General features: G+C 42.1%; 1 protein-coding gene across 7 annotated transcripts in view; it reads right to left on the minus strand.

The window, feature by feature from the left end:
• Positions 1–26,520, minus strand: part of CEP135 (centrosomal protein 135) — an 89,196-nt gene that overhangs the window by 21,292 nt on the left and 41,384 nt on the right. For all 7 annotated transcript variants that reach the window (XM_045017477.1, XM_045017478.1, XM_045017483.1 and 4 more), the window contains 6 exons: positions 25,691–25,834; positions 14,490–14,567; positions 14,166–14,317; positions 7,068–7,183; positions 6,837–6,991; positions 5,351–5,406 (listed from right to left, as the gene is read on the minus strand). In XM_045017477.1, the coding sequence (XP_044873412.1) occupies positions 5,351–5,406; positions 6,837–6,991; positions 7,068–7,183; positions 14,166–14,317; positions 14,490–14,567; positions 25,691–25,834 (701 nt within the window). The remainder of the gene's footprint in view (positions 1–5,350; positions 5,407–6,836; positions 6,992–7,067; positions 7,184–14,165; positions 14,318–14,489; positions 14,568–25,690; positions 25,835–26,520) is intronic.

Genomic DNA, 26,520 nt, shown 5'->3' on the forward strand with positions numbered 1-26,520 from the left:
TTGTACAATTGGTTTGTAACATAGTAAAAGCATCCTGATTGGTTAATAATTAACTCACATAGTGTTTTAATATCATGTCTGCAAGGAGCCACAGGAAAAACATTAAAGAGCCACTTGTGGCTCCCAAACCTCAATCTGAGTATCACTGCTGTAAACAAATTACCACTACATGGATCTTGTGCCCCTCATATGTGATGGATTAAAATTTGCATAGCTCAGAGTAAACTGTTGAACTGCCTATTAGCATAAAGTGCTTAACTGCTTGTGGTGGCTTGGGCAAATCATCACTGAAGCATGTAGAACTGTTGAGGGTTGGGTGAAATGTCATTGAAACTGGTGGGTGTAACTGCCGTCCTTCACGTAAGATGACTGTGAGTAGATCTGGACAGGAATTTTCTGACAAACAGTTTTTCTAGTGGAAAATACTGATTTATCAAACCCAAACTTCTCCTTTGAAAGGAGTGGCATAAACTAAGAAGATGCAAGTCATTGAATTAGGCAAGACAGGGACTTGAACTTAGGTTTCCCACATCCCACTTGAGTGTCCTAATAATTCTCCCGTGGGGGTCTCTCCTGTTGGAGCTGTTCTCCATCTGGATCCCCAGGCTTAAGGCCACCCTCTTTAGCAACTCTTGGGGGGTCTTATAGTCATCTGGAGGCGGCAAAATGCCCTCTGAGAAGATTACAGGAGAGCAGGAAGAGGCGGACAGCCCAGGCTGAGGCTACTCTTCCTCCTCTAGTTTTCCAGCAAGGTCCTCATGAGCCACCTTTTGCTGCTCAGTACCAGACTCACAAACAGGCAGCAACTGGTGAGTAATGTGCCCCATGCCTCTCCGAGCACAAATGTCCTGCGTATTACCTAGAAACTGGGGAAAACTGAACAGATTCCAATATGGCTAGTGGACTGGTGGTGGGCAACAAATCTGAATACAAGCTCCTGTTAAACACTGAGTAGCTTGAGTGTGGGTTGCTCATGGGCATTGGCCTAGTGCAAGAGAAGCCAGGCTTGAAGCCCAGTGACCAAGGCCTCTCTCAGTACCAAGTAACAGAAAAAAACCATCTATGTTCAAAAAAGAACACTTAGGTTATCTACACTATTAACTAAGAACTAACACAGTAAATCTAGAAAACTATCTACAGTTCATTTACAATGAACACACAGAGCACTTGCTAAGGCAAACCAAGCAATTCCAATAACCATCATGGGCAGTAAGAAGGAGCTAAGGGAGCTTGGGGGGCGGCTGGACCCTTTATACCAGTGCACAGTGGATAATGGTGGATTCTCCATCACAACAATTTTTTAATTGAGGTTTGATGTTTTCCTAAAAGATATGCTCTAGGAAGTATTTTGGGGAAATTCTAAGGCCTCTGTTATACAGGCGGTCAGACTAGATGACCACAATGTACTCTTCAGGCCTTGGTATCTGAGAAAACACACACACAAATCTGGAGATCACAGTGATTGATAATCTGGTAAGCATATATACCCTACTGTCAAGGAACAGGAATTACTCTTATTTATTTGTATTCTGATAGTGGCTACAATAAGTTAGCTACTGCCCACACATAGGCAGAGTGCACAGGGGGCACATAGGGTTTTACAGTGATTCCCTGGGTCAGATGTATGCACAATAATTCACCGATGGGTGGCATGTAAGTTCTCTACTGAGCGCCAGTAGCCCACTAGTTGACATAATCGTTGTGAAATGTGTGTGCAGATAATATTTGAGTTATGTATCTATAAAACAAATTATGTTCTTAAGGTCTTGGAGTTAAGGGAGATCACCAGGAGGTGACATACCTTGGAAATGTTTCTTTCAGGCAGGAGATAACAGACATCTATCACCCTGTCTGGTCATTTGCGTATTGTATGCCTCAGAATTGTGCCTATTTGCATACTGAGTCACAGTCTAAATCTATAAGACAGGAAGTCTGCAAGATGAAACAAACAGCAGGGGGTGTCCTGTTTATGAATAAAACAAAGAATGGGACTGGTATATCTTCATGGTGGGGGGAAAGGGCAAAGAAACACACTGAAATCCTTCACCAAGGAGGTAAGCTGACAGCAGGTCTGTCTCATGAAAGAAGGGTCACAGCCTAACCTGGCTGTAAAGTGTTGCAAGGATTTTGGGTGAGCCAAACTCTACAACACATAAGCGTATTTAGTGACTTAAGTTTAGGATCTAGAATGCATGTTGTGATTATATTTTATATGTAACCATTTTTTCCCAATACTACTACTTGCTATTACTTGAATCTCTATGCTCTGTTAATTAAACTTATATTTGATTTCATTATAAACATACATAAATGCTGTGTGTTAAGCGGAGTGGTGATCTGAGGTAGAACTGGTAAACTGGGGATTACTGTTTCTTTGGAACCAGCAAATCTGTGAATTCTGCAAGTGTCCCATGGACCGGGGTGAGACACTCTAGGATGATGCTCAGAGGTCTCAAGGATAGAGTATGCCAATCGCTAACCTACAGGGTACCAGTGGAGCCAGCAAGGCCTAGAGGGGAGTGTTTGTGTTGCAAAGGGCTGGAAGAGCTGACATGACAGGCACAAACTAGGCTTCCTCACGCTAAAGACAGATGGTTGTGAAGTGCCTCACAGCCCTGAGAGCCCCCGAGAAATGTCATACATATATGCCCTGCTGACTGGGGGAGAGTTGCATGGTTTAAAACAGATCTGTAAAACATTGAGGCACTAGACCCAAAATGGTAATCTCTATGCTATTATATCTGTGGAGAAAAACATTACCACCAGTTTTATAACATATAAGAGCTATTTTGACATTATTTGAAAAGAACAGACTCAGCAAGAGACTTCCTTAAATATGAGAAGATAATAAAGAAGTGAAGAAAAACACAAGGCAATAAATTCTATTAAAGGTTTCTGACAAGCAAAGATTGGCAGCCTTTTAATATTTATTTGGACTTCTATTTTCCAGAAGAGATTAAAAATAGTAAATTGTTAGTGAATTAGACATAATGATGTAATTACAATAGTTCGGTATGATTTACATTGTTCCATATTGTTTTTAATACTTATATTTTTATCACAATTGCTTGTGGCTTTTGTGGACATTAGTTTAAATTTGTAAAACTTTAAGGACAATAGAAATCAAGAACAAATTTTGAAAATAAATTAAATAGCTCAGGTTTCAGAGTAGCAGCCGTGTTAGTCTGTATCCGCAAAAAAAACAGGAGTACTTGTGGCACCTTAAAGACTAACAAATTTATTTTAGCATGAAGTGAGCTTTAGCTCACGAAAGCTCATGCTAAAATAAATTTGTTAGTCTTTAAGGTGCCACAAGTACTCCTGTTTTTTTTAAATAGCTCAGTAATTTGATTTGTATGAAATGGGGAACATATAGAGGTATTTGCATACATTAGTAATTATTGTTTATTTAAAAGCACTCTAAAGCTTAGGCATCCAGTAAGGTGCCTCAATTATTTTGCAAGTGTTCGGTGTATGCTTAAATAGATGGTCATATAATCCTCAAGTCTCCCTACTCATTATCTGCTTCCATATTAAGCATGGTGTACTCTGCATTCTATCAACTAGGTGTGCAGTTATGCTCTTAAGCTGCAGTTTTACCCTAAAAAGTGACTTTGTAAAAATGGCCTGATGGCTATCTTGAGTAGTTTTAGATAAAGGTAACTTTTCTAACTGATAGCCCCACAAACCCACACAAGATAAAAGTCTAAACAAAACTGAGTTAAGTTATGCTCTCTTGATGGCGTATAGGTTTGTGAAGGTTCAAGTCGAACGTAGGAGTTTGTTCAATGCAAAAGATCAACTATGACAAGTTTTATTTATGGAGTAGTAAATACAGTGAATGGGGAATAACAGTTTAAGTTGGATCAGTTCCTGTCCTATGTATCTTCCTGTGGCCTTATGGCTGGAAGACTGATCACTCAAGTGCTAATAAGGCCAACATTATCAGTAAACAACCACAACATTTGATATTTCTATCAGATATGGACCTGAACTGACCCACAGATCAAAATATACTTGATCTATGGGGAAGTTCAGATCTGGTACCAAACTTTGGTACCTCTATAAAGGGACAAACCAAAACCTAGATCCAAACATCCCTGTGATTTGGGGAAATCTGGCTCTGGATCCAAGCTTTGTGGTTCCGGACCATCACTAATTTCTAGAGTAATTTCCATCCACAAGGATCCCAAATCACTTTACAAACTGTAGATACAGAAATCATTCATCCAACATTGAAATGCAGTCACTACTGGGATGGAACAGACTAGTTATTTAATGGCACAAAACACTACATAGCAGTTATATACCAGTAGTAAGGAGGGATATTCAATTTAATTAAAACTGTACAAGTAATTTAGGAAGGCAGAATTAATTACTTCCCCAATAATAGAGAGTCTGCAGGCCAAATTATGCTTCTCCTCCCACCCACCCCGGCCCTGTGATATCTGAACAACACTTACAACTAAGGGGGAATATAGAACAGCACAACACCATGTTTACAAAGTCACTTTAACTTAGGGCTTGTCTACACTACCGTGTGGGGTCAATCTAAGCTACGCAACTTCAGCTACATGAATAGTATAGCTGAAGTCGATGTACTTAGATCTACTTACCACGGTGTCTTCACTGCAGTAAGTTAACAGCTGATGCTCTCCTGTCAACTCCGCTTGAGCTTCTCATTCTGATGGAGTACCAGAGTTGACAGGAGAGTGCTCAGCGGTCAGTTTATCGTGTCTATACTAGATGTGTAAAAAGTGACAAAGAGTCCTGTGGCACCTTATAGACTAACACATGTATTGGAGCTTAAGCTTTCGTGGGTGACTACCGTCTGCGTCTGACGCAGACGGTAGTCACCCACAAAAGCTTAAGCTCCAATACATGTGTTAGTCTATAAGGTGCCACAGGACTCTTTGTTGCTTTTTACAGATCCAGACTAACACGGCTACCCCTCTGATACTATACTAGATGTGATAAATTGACCCCCACTGGATCGATCGCTGTCTGCCGATCCGGCAGGTAATGTAGACAAGCCCTTAGAAGTGCAATTTAAGTGCTACTTATAGGAAAATTAAATGCACATAAGTTTAATTACCCAGATAAACAACTGCTATTACCACTTCTAATCCTCACCATCCACACCTACAATATTTGAGGAGAAGTGTCTTCTGCAACGAGATATATTTTTTTCCCACAATGTAAATCATACTCCCCTGTTTGATAACATATATAATTAAGTATATGTCACCAAAAATACAATAAGAGCCTGACTGCTAGTACTTTTATTCTGTGGAAAATATTGATCTTAGGAAAATAAAAACAACAGAAAATCATTTCAGTGATTACTTACTCTACGGAGGATTCCAGTTCTGACAGAGTTAGTCTCAAATTAGCAATTGTTTTTTCCTATGAAATAAATATGAATATTACATTATGTTGCAGAATACCCAGAATAATTCAAACTAAGCATAATTTACTTTAAAGTAGCATTTATAAAAGCTTTAATTTAACTATTCAGCAATAGGTAACTGGGTTTTTTAAATGTTCAAATTTCCAAACTTCTTACAATAAAAATGAAACTTAGGACTAATTTGAAATTTGTAGAAGGAGGATATCTAGCAATTAAGGTAAATGACTGGGAGTCAGTAGATGCAGGTTATATCACTGGTAGTGCTACAGTCTTGATGTGTGACTTCAGGCAAGAGTATTAACTTTCTTGTCCCTCTCAGATTTTGGAAGGCACTTCAGATTCTTAAACCTTGGGTCAAGGGCTGTAGCTATCTTTAGGAATCTCATATTGGTACCTTCTTTGCATTTTGTCAAATCTGCAGTGAAAATGTTTAAAATCGAACAACATGTGCTGGGTCGTCATCAGACACTACCTTAACACAAAATATATGGCAGAATGTGGGTAAAACCACAGAGCAGGAGACATTGAACTCTGGGGAGAACTGTGTCACAAATTTAATTAACTCATTTTTTTAACGAGCATCATCAGCATGGAAGCATGTCGTCTGGAATGGTGGTCAAAACATAAAGGAGCATATGAATGTTTAGCATATCTGGCATGTAAATACCTTGCAATACAGATTACAACAGTACCATGCGAATGCCTGATCTCACTTTCAAGTGACAATGTAAATAAGAAGCACGCAACATTATCTTTCATAAATGTAAACAAACTTGTTTGTTTTAGCAATTGGCTGAACAAGAAATAGGACTGAGTGGACTTGTAGTCTCTAAAGTTTTACATTATTTTGTTTTTGAGTGCAGTCATGTAACAAAACAAAACAAAACAAAAATCTACATTTCTAAGTTGCACTTTCATGATAAAGAGATTGCACTACAGTACCTGTAGGAAGGGAATTGAAAAATACTATTTATTTATTTTTTTACAGTGCAAATGTTTGTAATAAAAATAATATAAAATGAGCACTGTACACTTTGTATTCTGTGTTGTAATTGAAACCAATATATTAAAATCTAGAAAAACATCCAAAAATACTTATAATAAATTTCAATTGGTATTCTATTATTGCTTAACATCATGATTAAAACTGCGATTAATTGCGAATTTTTAAAATCAAGTTAAATTGTTCGGAGTTAATTGCTTGAGTTAACTGCAATTCATTGACAGTCCTAATAAAATTAAACCCTGAGCAGAGGGCTGGCACAAGACCTTAGGTACCACTTAAATCTTTAACATAGGGCCTAAGCAATACAAAGGCCTTCTGCATCACAACAAAATCTTGCCCTAATTTTTGCGTACTGCTTTGAGATCCTCAGATGGAAGGTACTTATCAAGTGCCATACATTAGTACTGTTAGTGCACATACCTTGTTAGCTAAGTTGTCATCTAAACATGCAATTCTTTCTGTCTTTTCATCTACAGTTTCCTGAAGACTGTCCTTTTCCTTATCTAGGACACTAATGGTACTTCTAAGCACATTCACGGTCTCATCCTGTGAAGAGCTCTTATGGTTTAACCTATCTGTAAGAGAAGAAATGGGTGTTTTTGTTGGCTTAAATATAGAAAATGAATGCAAAAAAGAATATGACGTGATTACCTATTTTCTCCTCTAGCTTTGCAATTTCCTCTTGAGCTGATTGAAGTTCATCCTTTTTAAGAGAGGATTGGTGCTGAAGATCTTCAAGGGACCGCTGTAGTTGTTCATTTAATAGCCTGAGAAATCAACAGTCAGTTGAAAACACAAGACCCTAATATTTCAAATACATTATTTGATAAAACTATCAAAGAATTAGAGAAATTGAAAAGATTATCTAAACCATCGCTCTGTTGGATTGTTTTGATCAGCCAAAGTTATTTTCATCATTTCAATAAATCAGAACAAATGCAAATAATAAAACCAAAATGCCAGTTGTGCAAGAGGAAAAAGATAAGTGGCCTGATTTTCAAAGTAGCGCAGCAACTAGAAAGCCCACTGAAGTCAACATGAGCGTATCTTAAAAAAAAAGTTTGTAGTATTTGTTTTGTATAAAGACATTGCTGTAAGCCAGCGTTGAACAGAACAAAACCTTATAAAAGTGTCTTGATTGATGCAGTAACAACTGACACATTTAAATTTGTACATTTAAATCTTTGTACTGAAAGATTTACAATATCCATATTTATCTTACCCCCTCCATAAATACCAGTTATAATTATGAGGAATTTATTAAACAAGAATTTTTCACTTGAATGAGGACTTCTCTCACTGTTTTATCAACAAGCACATTTAACTTTCTGAAGATTTTCAAGAAAATTATCTACCAGTACAGAAGTTCTCAAAACTTTATCAGTTTAACAGTGACTTGTATACACATCCCTCCCTATTCATACCAAGCAACTCTATACAACTACAGCAGTTGCTTACATAGAATACTAGTACTGGGGAAGTATTTAGTGATTTTTTAACCATTCTGCTACTGGCTCAATCCTGGAGGGTGGCTCTTGTGTCAAGCAGGAGATATCCTCTTCATTTTAATCTGTTTTTAATGACATCCAGTCTCCTCTTCACAATGAGGAGCCACAGATGTCTGGAGGAGCAACTGAAAACAAGGCGGTGGGGTCAGCTGTCTGAACCACCAGCAAATGCTCTAGGGACCACAGTTTCCAAATGGTCATGTTAGTAATATGTCACAGAAGCATGGTACTGACTTTATAGTTAAAAGCTGCATTGAGTGTTCTATTGTAAGTCTTATTTTCATACACTCCTCTCACCTTTTGATCTGAGTGAGCAATTTGTTTAAAATTTCTGTGTGTAATTCTACATGGAAATTTTTTTCCAGATAATTTCATTTTAAAAAAGGTTAAATATTTGTTCAATAACTGTTGTTCTTCAATATGTGTTGCACAGGTCCATTCCACTTCAGGTGCCTGCACGCCCATGCCCTGAAGCCAGAAAAAACTTTTTCCCATAGTGGTACTGGTTAGGGCAGCACATGCACCCTCCACATGCTCATGCTGTTAGCCCAGAGTACAGTAACTCCTCGCTTAATGTTGTAGTTATGTTCCTGAAAAATGTGACTTTAAGCGAAACGATGTTAAGCGAATCCAATTTCCCCATAAGAATTAATGTAAGGGGGTGGGGGGGAAGGTTCCAGGGAAATGTTTTTCACCAGACACAAAACTATATATTATATAGATATACACACAGTATACGTTTTAAACAAACAATTTAATACTGTTCACAGCTATGATGATTGTGAAGCTTGGCTGAGGTGGTGAAGTCACAGCTTGGAAGAGGGAGGGATATTTCCCAGGGAATGCCTTGCTGCTAAATGATGAACTAGCACTCAACTGAGCCCTCAAGGGTTAACATGTTGTTAATGTAGCCTCTCACACAAGGCAGCATGAACACGAGGGAGGGGAGACAGCATAGCAGACAGAGACAGACACACACCTTGTGTGTGGGAGAGAGAGAAAGAGATGCACACCGCCCCTTTAAGTAAGCTGACCCACTCTTAAATGCATTGTCTTTTTATGTGGATCAGGAAGTTGAGACAGCAGCTGCTGTTCCAAGCTGTCTCTCTCCCTCCGTGTCCCCTCCCTGCTCTATATAGAGAAGGGGTAAGCGGGGTGCAGGAGCAGGGGGGAGGGGGACACCCTGACATTAGCCCCCTCCTATCCCCCCTGCACAGCAAGCAGGAGTGTTTGGGAGCAGCTCCAAGGCAGAGGACAGGAGCAGTACATGGCAGTGAGGGGAGGGACAGCTGAACTGCCCAGCAATTGATAGCCTGCTGGGTGGCTGCAGCACAGGGAGCTGATAGGGCGGCTGCCGGTCCACCCTGGTTACAAGCCCCCACCAGCTAGTTGCAACAGGCTGCTCTTCCTGCAAGCAGTGGACAAAGCAGGCGGCTGCCAAATGACATTAGAAGGGAGCATTGCACAACTTTAAACGAGCATGTTCCCTAATTGATCAGCAACATAACCACGAAACAACGTTAAGTGGGACGACTAAGTGAGGAGTTACTGTATAAAGGAGTGGAGACGCCTTGACCCCCGCACTCAGTTCCTTCACATCAGAAGCCAGTGCTTGCTATGACTCCAGTGTAGGGGGAAGGAGGGAGGAGTATGGAATGGAGGTATGCAACACATCTTGAACACAGCGAACAGGTATGTAACCATTTTTTCTTTGAGTGCTTCCACATGTCTATTCCACTTGAGGTGACACACAAACAGTCCCAGATGGAGGAGGGAATCAGAGTTTACCTCAACAAAGACTGCAGCACCACTCTCCCAAATATAGCATCATCCCTCAAGGCCTGGGAGAAAGCATAATGAGTAGTGAGCATATGAACAGATGACAATTGCAAAAGCCCTGCAAAAGCCACTCATGGAAATGTAACTCAGGAAAGCAGCTGAATGTGCTTGAGCTCACAGAGTGCACTAAAGCTCTTTGAGGTAATTAAAATGTTGGCAATATCATAGCACATACAAATGAAGGAGGAGATCCAGGAAAAGTTATTCTGAAATAATGGTTTTTCTTTCCATCCTATCAGCAAAGGACATGAATAACTGAAGAGATGTCCTAAACTCTTTAGTCCCATCCAGGTAGAAAGCCAATGCTCTGTGAATGTCCTAAGTATGGAGATTTTTCTTATTTTTGTGTGAGGTTTCAGAAAAAATAGTTGGCAAGTATTATAGTCTGATTCAAATAAACATCTGAAACCACTTTAGTGAAAAATCTGGGATGTGGATACAAACCAACTCTGTCCTAGTAAGATACCGTATAAGGAGGGTCAGCCTGAAGTTCTGCAACTCTTCCGGTTGAATTAATAGCTACCAGGAATGCTACCTTCATCGAGGGATGAACCAAATTTAGATCCCAGGGTGGAGCTGGGTCTTTAACAGGTGGGAAAAGCCTGTTCAAACCCTTCAAAAACCTAATAGTCACAGGGTTGGAGAACCGATCTCCCATCTGTAGAAGAGTGAAATTCAGAGAGAGCAGTCAGACAAACCCTGAGGGAATTGATCGAGACACTTTTTTCCTGTAAATGAAGCAGGAAATCCAGAATACACTGAATAGGAGTCTGTGACGGAGAGGTATCTTTCTGCTGGGAACACACAGAAAAACCTCTTCTATTTCATGAGATAAGTGTATCAGGTGGAAAGTTTTCTGCTGTTCAGACGAATGCTCTCCACTGCAGCAGAACAGATAACCTACACCTCATTGCTTGGGTGCTCCATTATTGACTCCACAGGAAGCTAAAAGGATTGGGATACAGAGATTGGCCCTGTGAAATTATGTCCAGAATCCAGGGAATGGTAATGGGATCTCAAATGGACAGGTTCAATAGGGCCAAGAACCAGTGCTGAAAAAGCCAGGCTACAGCGATCAAAATTAGAACAGCATGATCTTGTCTGAGTTGGCCCAGGACTCTCAGCAGCATAGGGATTGGGGGAAAACAAAGAAGTTTTCCTTTCTAGGAGACCACAAAGGCGTCCAAAATGGACCCTAGGCTGACACTTGCCCTTGAACAAAACTAGTGACACTTCCTGTTCTGTCAAGTGTTGAACAGGTCCATCTCTACGTATGCCCAAATCTGAAAAATTGACTTTGCTAAATTGGGTCTGAGGGACCATTCATGATCTCTGCTGAATGACCTGCTGAAATGGTCTGCTAGGAAGTTTTGAGATCCAGGAAGATGAGATGCTTTGAGGGTAATCTTGTTCTCGATGAAAAGGGACAGAGGTTCAGTACTTCTTGCCAAAGGGGTCTGATTTGGGATTTCCCTGTTTGTTGAGGTAAATCATTGCAACAATATTGTAAGTGAGCACTTGAACAGAACAGGAACACTTGACAGGCCAGACAAATAACTCAGAGCTACCTGACACTGATCTGTAGGGAGAGTTCCTGATCAGTCTACAGACCTTGTGACTGAAAGCTCCCTAGATGCGCTCCCCAATTGAGGAATGAAGCATTTGTGACTAAGGTCATACAAGGCAGAATTGGAGCAAATGGAACTCCACTACATACACTGGCAGGGTCCATTCACCAGTCCAGGCAAGACAGAACAGTTGCAGGAACAGTTGAGTCTGCATTTCGAGTAGATGATGAGATACACACTTCAACCACTTCTGCAGGACTCAGAGGTGAATTGTGCCATTTATTATACGCAAGCTGCCGTGTGACCCAGAAGTTTCGGGTAGTTCCTTACTGTTGTACAAAGATATAACTAATTCTTTGCATGTGTTGAATATTGCTTGAAATTTGGCCTGAGGCAAATAAGCTCTTCCTGATGTCAAGTCAAGAAGAACTCTTATAAATTCAAATTTCCTGTACAGGGAGAAGAACTGATTTGTCTTTGTTGATCATCAGGCCAAACAAACAAAATAGGGATCGGATCTTCTCGATGGCTTCCTTCACTTGCTGTCCGGAATGACCTAAGACCAACCAATCATCCAGATATGGATATACCTGGATTTTTGTCTTCCTGTGATGTGCTGCCCCTACTGCCTGCACTTTGTGAAGACTCAGGGGGGCTGACGACAGACCAAAAGAAAGGAGCATAAACTGATAATGCACACTTGCTACAACAAACTTTAAGAACATTTGGTAACTCTGATGAATGACCATGTGGAAATAGGCATCCTTTAACCCAGGGGCAGTGAACCAATAGTTGAGTTCGGGAATGGATAACAGAAGATAGGGTAAGCATATGAAACTTTATCTTTCTTACGTACTTTTTGAGATTTGGCAGTCTAAAATAAGTCTGAGGCCTTACTTTGACTTTGGGATGAGAAAATGAGAGCTTTATAAGTAGGTTGAGAACATGTACCATCATTAATATTTTCATCATTTAAGAAAAGATTTAAGAAAACAAAGATGTTTTTGTAACTTGCAATTTTTCTGCACACATAATAAATAAAGTAGAAAGTTTAACATACTGAGAAAAAAAAAGCCTAATTCAGCACAAGTTGGGGGATGCAAAAGTAATATTTAAATAAACATAAGCCATAACAGGCCCCAAAAGTCTATTCCTGGGCTTCAGCTGTCCATGGCTCTCCTACTCCCATTCCATCTCATGGATCCTCCTCCAAATATCCCAACTGTCCTGCCTTCCACATAACATCTTTATTCCCTCCCACATGCCCTGACTACTCCCACAAAGACCATTGCCCAACTCCACATTTCCTTCTTCCACAAAATATCCCCCTTTGCAACACGTAACTTATCCCATACCCCCCCCCCCAAAAGAAAATATCTTAGTTCCCCAAATCTACTCAAAACAAGCCCCAGCTCCCCAGTGGTCTCCTTCTGTGCCCATTGACATACTTCTATTCCCCTCATGGTCCCACATTAACACTTTGTCTACCCCCCACAACCTCTAAGCCTTCCTGTTATTCCAACAAAACCTCCGGATACTCAGTGGGAGCACCCATCCCAGACAAGCCTAAACAGCTCGCCATGCTCCTGCTAGCCTCAATAGGCTTAAGGGTAGAGTGAAGGGACATGAGAAGACTCTCCTCCTGAGCTCCAGATGGCCACAGCTCTAGTATCAGAGGGGTAGCGGTGTTAGTCTGTATCCACATAAACAACGAGGAGTCCAGTAGCACCTTAAAGACTAAGCTTTCGTGGGTAAAAAACCCAACTTCTTACAGCTCTAATGCTGCTCTCCCAGTGGTCCACAACATCACAGCTGCCTCACCATCTCTGGGCTCTGCTCCAATGGTAGAGACATTGAAAGCGCTACTGCAAACAGAACCCCAGGCAGTTACCAGAGTACTGACTTATCTTATACTTCAACTAAATCAGTAGTACCTATAGTGGGAATATGAGTGTAGTCAAGACATTGACATGAGGGAAATTTTAGAACAATAAGTGTAGTCATTTGTCAATATAGACTGGCTCTCTGTGAGATTAATAAGGCCAAAATTGTCAAAACTGCATACATAAAATTAGATTTCAGTGAAACCTAAAGAGTTACACCAGTCTGAAACTGGCATAATCCAGGCCCAATGTTCCAGTCTGGGAGGACTTTCATCTCCACCCTAAGGAAATGCATGTGCAGCACCTGTTAGAAACTTCATTTTCCTCCAGGATTATATACCTAGGGAACATGGTTGTTTGGAAAAAATGAAATAATTCTGAGGGCAGAAAAAATTTGAGAGATCAACCCTGACTACGGCCTTGTTCGTAGACCTGAGATTGGAACTCCAAAGTACAGGGGGGGTAACACCATGTAGATGGCAGAAATTACCCCATTATAGATTTTTTTTTTAAGTTAACAAATGGGTTTAGTAGCATTTCTTCTCAAATTGCACATACCAACCTTTACTATAATTTAGTGAACTTTTCAGTTTTGGAATTTCTTTACTCCAAATTAGTATTACAAGTGATGGACTCTGTACAAAGACTGTCACAGCTTCGGGAGTCTGTGTTTTTTCATGTTGGCAATAAGATTATCTTTCATTTGCAACTGGCGCTTTAAAAAATATTATTATATTTGCTCACTATACAACTACACTGGTAGCCCAGGAGAATCTAGAGCACCTTTTCCTACTAACGTTTTCTTGTCAGTGCAAGACAAACAATACCAGGATATTTTAAAAACATTTTATGAAAGTTTTACCAGGAGTTATCTATCTTTGTCATGTTAACATATGACAAAATTGTATGTTAACTGCTATAACAGGACACAAAATTTTAAGCTAAACTTACTGAAGTGAGCATAAATCAGCTTTAAATTGTGAAGAGTCATCAGATGTCTGAGCAAGTTTATTAGACTTTATTTTTAATTCATCTTCTAGAAAGTTTATTCTTTCTTTCAGTACAGAGATTGTACTCTTCAGTTCAAACTGTTGTGTTTCAAACTGCAATTAAAAAAAAAAACAAGAAAAAAAGACAAGTTGTCTATTTCCTTTAGAAATCCATTACAGTGGAATGATTTTACTTTAAGGAAAATTTATCTAAAGGGTTTTAAAAAGCCATTTGGGTGATAAAAAAAACTTCTGTTAGATGTTTACTCACTAACATGTTACTTACCCCAGAAATAGTGTTTTCCAGTTCTGCGATGTCATGCTCCATCTTTGATTTCTCAAAGGCAGCTGCCTCCTGTTGGACCTGACATGGAAAAAAATACAGAATTACTTGTAACAGTAAGTAAATTTTTAGATTGGAGTATGATTTAAGATGGCAATGCTCTTTGCATAATATAAAGTTCTAAAAGAAAAAAAAGCCTTATCTTCATATGCACATGATTGGATGCAAAGCATACAACAAACTCCAGCGCTTCACCTGAACAAACAATAATGTAGGTATGATACAACATTTCTCATGATTTTGTGAGGATACTTACAGATGCCTTTAAACCTCTGTATGATTCAACCTTTTGGAGAATTTGTAACAGAAAAAGTAAATTTCCTTTCCCCTTATGAAATAGTCTCAGGTGGGTTGCTATAGAGAGATTACAAAACCAAAGTAATGCCAGGTATGGTAAGCTAAGACATCATAATTCTAAGCTATTTTTTAAAAGATATTGTCAAGGTTTAAAGTAATTTTTAAAATCCTTTTTCATTTGCTACAAACACTACCTTAGAAGCTTGAAGCTTAAGGTCTGCTTACAAATCAAATTGATCTTTCCCCATTTTAGCATTGTATCATTATTTACTGTTAAAGCACCTTTATCTACCTTCTGATTTCTATATATGAGTATTGTGATGTCATTAGATAAGATTATGCACTTCCTCAGATATCTGTGGATGATCGCTCTTTACCAAGGGAGTTGTGGCTCTGGTCTGATTTCCCCTTCTTCACAGACTTGCTTTGTATAAATGGCATATCCAAACCAGACTCCTTCCACCTCTTGCTGCTGCTGCTGCTCCTCCCATTTTGGGGAAGCCACTTGGGACTAAAGAATTGGAAAACACGCCTTATAGTGATTGTTAAGCTAAACAGATTCAAGGAGCTCAAAGAAGATAAAGGAGAGAGACTTGGTCACAGTCTATAAGTACCTACATGGGGAATAAATATTTGATAATGGACTCTTCAGTCTAGCAGACAAAGAAATAACACGATCCAACGGTGGAAAGTGAAGCTAGAAAAAATCATACTAGAGATAAGGTGCAAATTTTTAACAGTGATGGTAATCAATCATTGGAACAATGTAATCCCGGGTTGTGGTAGATTCTCTATCAATGGCAATTTTTAGGACTGGATGTTTTTCTAAAAGATATGCTTTAGTGCAAATAAGTATTAGTTCAGGGATGTTTTATGGCCTGTGTTATGCAGAAGGTCAGCACTAAATGATCACAATGCTCCCTTCTGGCCTTCAAATTTATGGTTATGTCTACACTATGAGCTAGGGGTGTGAGTCCCCTACTTGTGAACACATACCTGCACTAGCTCTCATCAAGCTAGCACGAGTATATATAGCAGCGTAGCCGCACTAGCATGGGTAGCAGTAGTAGAGGCATAGATGAGCCATTCCAAGTACTTACCTACTGGTTTCGGGTGGGTTTGTACTCGGCATGACTCAGCCATGCCTTTCCAGCCACTACCAGTAGTGCTGAACTACACTGCTGTTATCAAGCTAGTGTGAATATATGTACACAAGCAGGGGAAATCACACCCCTACTTTGTAGGGTAAACATAACCTATGAATATAAAGGGGTGGAGGTGAGGGGAGATCTAGCTCCCTCATGCCAGCTGATGCAGTGCATCACTGTGGTATCATCTGTGATTACATGAATCATCAGGTACTCAGTTAGGGGTAGGAAAGCCACACTAGCATAACAGTCCTGAGTTCCAGAATGTTTAAGAGGAGGGTGATCTCAAGAGACTACCATCTCTCCTGTACCTTCTATAGATATATGTGGTATCCTGTTGAGAAGGGATTACGTTCACTTGCACTAGTATACAATATATGTTATGTTATTATACGATAACTGATGCTAAGTGAAATTGTATGATGGTGTATGTTGTTGGATGAAGACCAACATAAAATATGGTGCTGGGTGTATAGCGGCATAGACTTTTGGATGGAAATACCACCTGGTCTGTTTGTTTGGAACTTTGGGAGTTTTGAATTTGAAGGTATGTTGGTTAGCTCCTGAGAAGATGGGGAACAGGATCATAGAGGGAGTCAGAGAACTATATTGTGATCAGGAAGGGAAGCACTATTGGGCTCTCATAAAATTAGGCTTTCCTTCTGAAAGTCAGAAGTAGAAGGGATACTGAAAGCGGTTGCTTTTTATGATACACCTCTACCTCGATATAACGCTGTCCTTGGGAGCCAAAGATATCTTACCACGTTATAGGTGAAACCGCATTATATCAAACTTGCTTTGATCCACCAGAGTGTGCAGCCCCCCAGAGCACTGCTTTACCGCGTTATATCCGAATTCGTGTTATATTGGGTCACGTTATATCGGGGTAGAGGTGTATGTTTACTCTAGTTAAATAAAAGTATACTGATTTTTCAAACTCAGAAGTCCCAGGTATAGTAAATCAGTGGGTGTCTGAAGAGATCTACAGGGTCCTTGAAACAGAGTTAGGCAAAGCAGCCAGAATTGCCCAATATTTACAGGCAAGGGTTTGGAGAGGAAGTTTAGAGGGATTACTAGTAATCCAGAAACACCGGTTTTGAACCAGGCCTGTGCCCAGGAAGGGGTAGGTTGTGACAATTTCCCACCCTAGAATAGAGGCATTCAAGACAAGAGTCTTTGTTGGTGGTTTTTGTGAAAAGGACTTTTTGCTGCATACCTGGGTTGGATCAGTCTGTCAGTTTAAAGAAGAAAGACTTCCAGAAAGACTACAAACATTTAACCCTTCCTGTGTCTGTTTGGCAGATATGCAAATCTCATTCACCCTCAGATAAAGTCTGGCATGCTGGATGACGTACATGCACGCTGACATGTGCCTCAGTAATTTGAGGCAGGAACTCACTCCTGAGTGCTGGGGTGGGACCAGAGTTGATTGATGAAGTCTATCGTAGTCTGAAATCTCTTTTGAAAGAAGTATGTTCATGCTGACTTTTAATTTAACAGTGCCCTATAAACTCTGGGTTGAGGTCAGAGTCCATTTTTACCTGTTGACTCTGAGCCTCAGGGTGGAGTATCTTTTGAAGTGAATCTGTCATGTGCTGAAGGGGACTTCCCTCGCACCAGCCAGTCATCCAGGTAGGGAAAAACCTGGATTCCTGGTGATCTAAAATGTGTGGCCACCACAGCTAGGACCTGGGTAAATATTTGTGGTGCTGTGGAGAGGCTGAAAGGTAGAACTCTGTATTGATAATGTTAGGTTCCTACCAGGAGCCACTGATACTTCCTGTGAGCTGGATGCATAGAAATGTGGAAATAGGTATGTTGGAGGCTCAAGAACCATAAACCAGACCATGCAGCTCAGAGACGGAGCAACGAATGAAGGCACTGAAGATCGAGGATGAGTCTCCACCCTCTGTCCTCTTTGGGAATAGGAAGTAAGTGGAAACAGAATCCCTTGCCCCTTAACTCCTGAGGCACCTCCTCCACTGTTCCCACTTCTACCATGGAGTCTTATCTCTTGCTTCAGTAGATTCTCATGAGAAGGGTCCCTGAAGAGAGAGAGGGAGAAAGGTGTTTTTTGATGATTTTAGAGACCCACTGGTCTGAGGTTATCCCTGACCAAGCCTCCCAGAAAAGGACAGGTGAGTGTCAAAGAAGAGACGAAAAAAGAAGGGTCCATAGATGGTCTGGCACAACTCTTGCCCTGTATATCAAAACTGATGTTTTCTTGAAGCCCTGGATTGTGGAACAATTGAGGAGGAGGCAGGAGGTCATCCGCCACAGAAATGCTGTATCTTGCTCAGGGGCTACAAGGATCACTACTGCAAGTAATAGTGGGGCTGTTGCCTCTGCCTGTATTGCTGTAGCTACTGCCTGGGAAACTTCCTCTTAGGGGGCAGAACTTATAGGCCCAGGAATCTCACTGAATGTTTTGACTATTAAGGTATATAGGGTGTTGTCCATGATGTTGTTGAGCTCACTGCCCCCATAGAGGAGGTCCTCAATAGTAACCTGGACTACATGTGGAATTCCTGATGCCTGTAACTAAAAAGACCTCATAGCTACAGCAGTGGCTGTTTATCTGAGAGCTGTATCAACTGTGTCAGCATGCTGTCAGGGCTGGAAGCTACCATAAGACCTTTTATTTTATCCAGGTGATCTAAGAAGAGCTTGTCCATAAAATTACAGAGAGTTTGTCCGATAGCATGAAGCCATATTTGGAAAGTTGCACCTGGTAATTCACTATTTTCACTTGGAGGCTTGTGAAGAGTAAGCTTTCTTCCCAAAGACGTCAGACCTTTGCCTGCTCTTGCTTGTCTCATGGACTGCCTGAACTACAACAATACCTGGAAAGGATATTGGTAAAAGTACTTCAATTCCTTTTCATGGACCTAATACCTCCACTGTCTGCCCCCTTTGATGTACTCACAATAGGTTCTGGTGTGTGCCAGATGAACTTTGCTGGCTTTGGCATGGTGAGTTGTTCCGACAAGAAGGGGTGTATGATATCCAGCAATTTGTGCTGCTTCTCCTGGATGACTGCCAGGGAGATGTTCAATGTCTCTGCCACGTGACAGAGAAAGTACTAAAAGACCTTCAGCTCTTCTACCAAGGCAGATGACACAGGGCTGACCACTTCATCTGGCAAGGAGGATGAAATGGCTGGGATGGAGTATTTCAAGCAAGTGCTTGTACCACTGTATTCCTCCTTTCCCTATACCGATTGGGGTTGAGCTGAAACAGATGGGAGTTGTTTCTTTGGTATGGGGGAATCTGGTTCTGAAAGCCGAAGTTTGAGCCACTTTTTTTGAGTATGGATTTACTCTTCAAGGGATCACTATGCCATGGTTGGCATGAGTAGTGTGAAGAACACACAGGTGATACCCTACGTGACCCAGATGACCTTCCAGTTACCCTGATAGATCTTGTCAGTGCTTCTTCTCCAACTCTCAGTGCACCAGCCAATGAGGTGATGCTCAAGGGAAGGGTGGTGCTCCTCAGCTGAAGGGTGAGGGATCACTGTACACTGCTCCCCCATCCACCCAACCCCTGTGCATCCAAACCCCTTCAAACCCAGACCCTCCCCCACCAAGCCTCACCCCCTCCCACACCCAGAATCCCACGACAAGCCCCATTCCCCCTGCACTTGGACCATCCCAACGAGCCCCCCGCATCTGGATCCCCACCCCACTGAGCCCCACTCCCACAGCATCTGGACCCCGCACTGAGCCCCCCACAACCAGACCCCCCTTCCGAGCTCTATCCCCCACTACATCCAGAGCTCCCAACCCCCGCTAAGCCCCAACCACCTTCACCTGGACCCTCTAAAGAGTCCCATTACCATTGTACCCAGAACCCTCCAACAAGCCCCTGTGCATCCAGATCCCCCACTGAGCTGCCCGCATCCAGATTGCCCTCTCAACCCATACCTGCATCCTCTTAGGCTAAGCCCCTCCACACTTGAATCCTGTCTTGATGAGCCTGCCTGCCCACACCTGGTGCATCTGGCAATGAGGGGCAGGGCCCTGGGGTGTTTCTGGGGCAGGCCCAATCCTTGCACTGTGTCAGAGCTGGGTGCATCAGCATGCCAGGAGTATCAACATGTACCATGCCTGCAGCAGCGCTTACTCTGCTCCTGCTTCCAGACCTTGGTCCAACCTGGTTCCAGGCCCTGCTTCTTCCCAGTTCCTATCCTGCTCCAGCCTTGTTTCTGAATCTGCTCCTGTTCCCCTCCAGCTTCTGACTTCGAGCCTCTGCTTCACTTCTGGCTTACGCGTCTAGTTCACCCTCCAGCTCTGGCATTTAGCTTCTGTCTCTCTGATACTGATTCTTGGCTCCACCTCCAGCTCTGCCATTCGGCTTCTGTCCTTCAGCCTGTTCCTGGACTCTGCTCCCCTGGACCAAACTAACTGATAGGCTGGACTCTCATTTCAGTCATTAGTCCTGACTGCCCAGACCCCAATCAGCTACAGTTTGAACAGCCCAATACATAGGTGAGGCCCTCCTCACTGACATAGACCCCACTCAGTCCAATTTTTCGCTGATGGAATTGGTGGATGGGCCGTACAGACCTTGCAAGCACAAGTGTTCACCCTGCAGGTGTAGAAAACAGCCCTACAAGCCCAGGTTTCACCCTGGCTCCAGCCTCTCAAGAGTCAAAGGTCCCACTTCCGGACAAATTTAATGATGACTGTGGTTTGAGATTTCCTAAATAATGGCAGCTCGTCTTCTTGCTACGCCCCAATGCGCCTCACAGACCAGGCCTGAGTAGGTCTCAACATTACTCAGAAAGCCTTGGCCTGTAGCTCCCGCGCCGTTGGAATAGTCCAGCCCCCTTCTGGGCTAGGTGAATCAGATCATTCAGGCCGTGATGGTTATCTTCAGTGACTTCCACTGCACCTGAACCGCTGAAATTGTACCAGCTATTTACAGTAGAAGCAGATGCCTCCAACTTTGCACTGGGACAGTCCTCTCCCAAATGGCAGCCTCTGATGGTCCGCTTCACCCTTTAGCCTTTTACTTGCGCATGCTCACACCAGTGCTGCAAAACAATGACATCCTTGATAAAGAGCTACTGGCCATCAAAGCAGCATTCAAGGAATTACAACATCTCCTGGAGAATATCAGGTTCTCAATCCAAGTCCTCTCTGACCACAAGAACCTAGAATTCCTGAAGAAGGCTTGGCACCTAAAACAGTGACAGGCCCACTGGTCTCTCTTCTGTATTTGGTTTGACTTCTTGGTGGCCTAGAAGAAAGGTGCATTATCCCAGAAGGGGGAGTACTGTGAACTTGACCAGGAGGCTCCATCCATGATCCTCAAACTGTCAAATTTTATTTTGAGTACCACTGTCCATAACCTTCTACCCTCCATGCGTTCCCTGCTGCCTAATGATCCCTTCGCAATTCAGATCCACAAAGCCCTAGACAATGCTACCACCTAGGCTGCCTTTCTGTATCTTAAGGGGCACATCTACATACCCAATGGTTCACCCAGGCTGCAGGTTCTACAAATCAGTCATGATCCTCTTCTGGCAGGTCACTTTGGTCAATTCAAGACCCAAGCCCTCAGTGCCAAGGAGTTTCTGGTGGCTGGCCCTGCACACTTCAACAGCAACTTATATCTGGTCCTGTAACTTCTGTGCTCAGACCAAAATCCCACGTGAAACTGCTCTTCAGCCCTTTTCCATTCCACCCGTCTTCGGCCATCGTGTTGCCTGACTTCATCATGAACCACCCGCCCTCCCAAGGATTCTAGTGGTTATTCATCTCCTGACAAAGATGGCACATTTTATACTGTGTCACAGCCACCCCACTGCCCACAAAATAGTCCGTCTGTTTGAAGACAATAACTTTCACCTTCATGGGTTGCCCTCAAGCATAATATCCATCCGGGGGTCACAGTTTATTGCCTGCTTTTGGTAGGAATTTATGTGCCTCCTGACCATCAAACCTCATCCCTCAACTGTTTACTACCTTAGTACCAACAGTCAGGCAGAGAGAGTCAATCAAGTCCTAGAGCAGTACCTAGGCTGCTTCCTAAATTACCACCAGGATGACTGGTTGGCATTCGTTCCCCACGCTGAATTCACCTACAACTCCACACACACTGTAACTCAGAAGACCTCCACTTCATGAATTATGGGTTCCACCTTTGGCAAGCACCCCTTGCCTTACCAGTACCAACCATTGCTGAGCTTGCCGTGTACATTAACCAAGTACATCAAGAATTCAGGCACCAGTTAAAAGAGGCTAAGACACTGTACAAGCACCATGCCATTAGCCAACCGATACCATCAGCCAACCCCAATCTCATGGAAGAGAATAGGGTTTGATTGTCTGCCCAAAACTGGCAATCCACCCGTCCATCCATGAAGCTGGATCACAAGTACTTGTGGCCATTTAAGATCACAGAACAACTTAACCCAGTAACCTTTTGATTACAGCTGCCAGAATCCCTTCAAATCCTCCCCATGTTCCCAATGCCCTCTTGAAATCTTTATCAAGAATTTCTGCCCGCACTACACTCCTCCTCCTCCTTTAATAATTGTGAAGGGCCAACAGAAACATGTGGACCAGCAGATTCTGGACCCTCACCGAGTCTGGGGAAGACTCCAATAGGATCTAATTGACTAGGAGGGATAAGTCCTGGAGGAGCAGACATAGGAACCTGTGGAACATGTCCAGACCCCAGACCTCCTGTGTGCCTTCCTGCCTAATCCAAGAAACACAGCCCCAGGGTTCCTGGGAAGTGATCCTGAAAGAAGGGGGTGCTGTCAGGGGCCAGACCAACTACTGGCCTGCTCCCTGACTAACTTCACTGCTAGACAACCAATATGCCCAGCTGCACTGCCTTGGAACTGACAGAATAGCCAGAGCACCTGACTGGCTGCTGGTTTAGCTACCCTGCTCATAAATCTGGCACCCACAGCAGATCTGCAGTTCCTCAACATATACTATGCCCACAGCTGCCCTTGTCCTGCTCCAGCCTGCTTCCAGGCCCTACTCCAGACTTGTTTCTGAATCTGCTCCACCTACTACCCACTCTGGTTCCAGCCTTCCTTCCCTCCAACTTCTGACGTCAATCCTCAGCTACGACTCTGGCATTCAACTTCTGTCTCTCCAGTACCAATCCTTGGCTCCACCTCTAGCCTACCCACTGGCTCTAGGATTTGGCTTCTGTCCCTCTGTTACTGACCCTTGGATCATTCCTGGCCTGTGCCCCCACTGGACTCAGCTCTAACTGGTAGGATAAACTCTTGTTTTAATCACTAGGCCTGACCTCCTACAGCCCCATCAGATACACCTGTCATTAGACCCTGGTGCAGATTCAAATATATGGATCCACATCCGACCTGCAGGAATCAACTTGTATCCGACTCACACTCCATCTTTTATCTATATTTGCAGCCACACTGCTCCTGCAGCAGCAAACTATGTCACGGTGCCTCTCAGGAAGAGCCTGTGTACTATATAAGAAAGCTACATGGCTTAACAAATATGCACACTATTATTATTATTATTTTAAACATCAATCTTACTATACAACAGGCATCAGAACAAATCTTTTATTTTATTATTTTTAATGTAAATGTCTAAAGTCAATAATGCTTAAAATAACAAACAACTATTAAAAAAAAAGTCTGCTGCCTATTTAGCTTGTGATTTATAAAGTCATCACACTTAGAGCTCAGCAATCCCAATTTCTTTGCACCAGCCACTGTTCTCTCCGTGGAATCGTGTAAAGAGAATACTATCTGAGGGCTACAGTGCTTAATTATTGCCTGGGCTTGGCAGGTTATTCTCCTAAGGGGGCTGTGTGTGTGTGTGTGGGGGGGGGCAAGTGAGGCGCAACAACAGGCACTCCATGACTCCAGGTCGGGGGGGGGTAAAGGTGCTCTCCAGCTGCCCAACCAATGCCTTATTTCAGCCCTGGCACCTATTGGCATGGCAGATCATCCTCCGCACCCCCCTAGGGGCTGTGGGCAGGGGGAGAGGAGCAACAACAGCAGGCACTCTGTGACTCAGGTCAATTTTCCCACGTGGGTGCAGAAGGGGGGTGCAGGGGTTAGGGGCGCAGAAGAGGGCGTTCTCCAGTTGCCCAGCCAGTGATTTATTTGTGCCGTAACAGTCAGTTAGAGAGGGAGGCAGCTGCTTCTGCAAAGTAAGTCAGGAAGCCAGACAGACTTACTTTGCGGAAGCAGCTGCCTCCCTCTCCAACTGACTTGATACAGCAATGAAGTTGGGAGAAGTTTCCTACATTGCTTGACTACTTAAACTACAGATAGGAGCACGGGGGATTTTCCTACCTGTCTTGATCTATCCACCTCCCCTGTCTCTATATACAGGGAGAGAGGGAATATAGGCTCTGGAAGGTGGGGAAGCAGCCTCATAGGCTATGAGCTACAGACTGCTACTTCCCCGCCTTTGAGATCCTGTATTTAGGGTCCTGTGTGGATACAAAAATCCACATCAATTTGCAAACATAGTCCACAGAAATAAAGCAGATATCCGCATATTTGCGGGGCTCTACCTGTCATTGCTCTTTATCTGAGATAAATGAAAAGCCAAGAGGCAAAGAAAACCTAGCAAAAAGTTTAGCTACCAAAAATTGAAAACTTTGAAGACTAATTGGTTTCTTGCTAAGCAAGGATGCCGTAGGATTCTGTCTTGCAGCAACAGGTGACAAGAAAGAACCACATGTTGCAGCCGTCCCATCCTTTGTCTCTTCCGGGGTAGGAAGCAGGAGGGTACGCAAAGCACAGGCAAACTTCCCAGACACTGCCATTTTAAAGAATCTGATCTTGCACATATGGCATGCACCAAGATTGGAATCTATATGAACAATAACTCAAAAAAAAAAATCTTAGCTCTAAGTATAATATCAAGTTAGAAATGTTTCCATATAGAAGTGAAATCCTGGTTCTATTTAAGTCAATGGTAAAATTCTTATTGGCGTCAATGGGGCCAAGATTTCAGTTTTGATGTTCATAGTGACAGGTTGCAAGGCAAAACACAGAAAGAACAGCATATTGAAGTAAACAAAACAATATAATGAACTAAAGCTTTAAAACGTTCACAGTGAATCTAAACATTAGACACTAAATGATTAAATTTGCTCTAATGTCTAGCCACAAGCAAGCAAATAAAATACCAGAGAGGATATACTTTATTTATATATTTGTGGAGCAGTTTTTAATATCTAGTATTTACAGAGCCCCTTCTGCAACACTGCTTTTATAGCTGTATTTCCAAGTCCAGTGCTTAAAAATGACTTGAGGCTTAACAAAGAAAACAAAAATGCCCCTAACATTACTGAGCATAGGTTTAATGCTTTTTTTTGCACCAATAAAATGAAACATGCAAGAGTAATTGCAACATTATATCCATATATTTATTGCACAGATACATACTGGTACTACGCATAGTTTCTCCTGACAAATGCATTCTTTGATGTATAAGGTGATCGTTTTACAAGTGCAATGTTTTAAAATTTTGAATGTCCAGAAAGCTCATTAATCCTGCACAGACTATACAAGTGGTCAAGTGGTGGTGTTCAGTGGAGAAGAAAACTGAAGCTGTAGGCTCTGAGTTATAATTATGACTGCATAAATAAGCAACACATTAGAAGTTCCTCTCAGAATTCACAAGAGTAGATATTCACAGATTAACATAAAAGGCATTTATATTAACACATGCTCACCTTTAGTTTCTCCCTTAGACTTTCTTTTTCTGCCATCATTCTTCTGAAGTCAGCTAATGCAATGTCTCTTTCCTCTTCCACGTGACTTTGAGAAACTAAAGTATGCTTTGCCTCTCTCCTTAACCTATTTAATTCATCCTGAGACTTTAAAAGAGTACTGCTTAGTAGTATTCATACATTCAAAATAGTACATTGTATATGTTAAGAAAAATGACAAACTGATTTTTAGCATTCTGATTACACTAGATATACTATATTTCTTTCTAGTTGTTTTCTAGACATCCAGAAAGTGCTCCTTAAGTCGTACAAAGGCAAAGAATTCTTGATTTTCCCAAAATACACTTAATGCTTTTTCTCTTCCTTACTTCTTCCTTATGTCCAAACCCCCTTCTGTTCTCATTCATTACTTCCTCCTCCTTCCTCTCCAGCTTCTATGCTCCCCTACCTTGCTCATGAATTCTACCTCTCCCTTATCTTCCTAACCTTTCTATTTCCAAATTCCAAGTACAGTATGTAATCTTAATCAATTACTTTTCAGAAGGAAAAGAGTTGTGAATTAAAAGTTGCAATATACTATATGTAACTGTAGAAACATCATTTGAAAGTGTTCTAAAATATACGTCGCTTGAAAAATTTCCTAAGTCATCACATATTTGAGGGCATAAGATTCTAAAGTTAGCATTCTTTTGAGGATGCTAACCCATAGAGTACCATAGCATAAATATGAGTCAATAGTGTAACATTGTTGCAAAAAAAGCAAACATCATTCTGGGATGTATTAGCAGGAGCATTGTAAGCAAGACACGAGAAGAAATTCTTCCGCTCTACTC

Source organism: Mauremys mutica, chromosome 5, assembly GCF_020497125.1.
Source record: "Mauremys mutica isolate MM-2020 ecotype Southern chromosome 5, ASM2049712v1, whole genome shotgun sequence".
Taxonomy (NCBI): Eukaryota; Metazoa; Chordata; order Testudines; family Geoemydidae; genus Mauremys; species Mauremys mutica.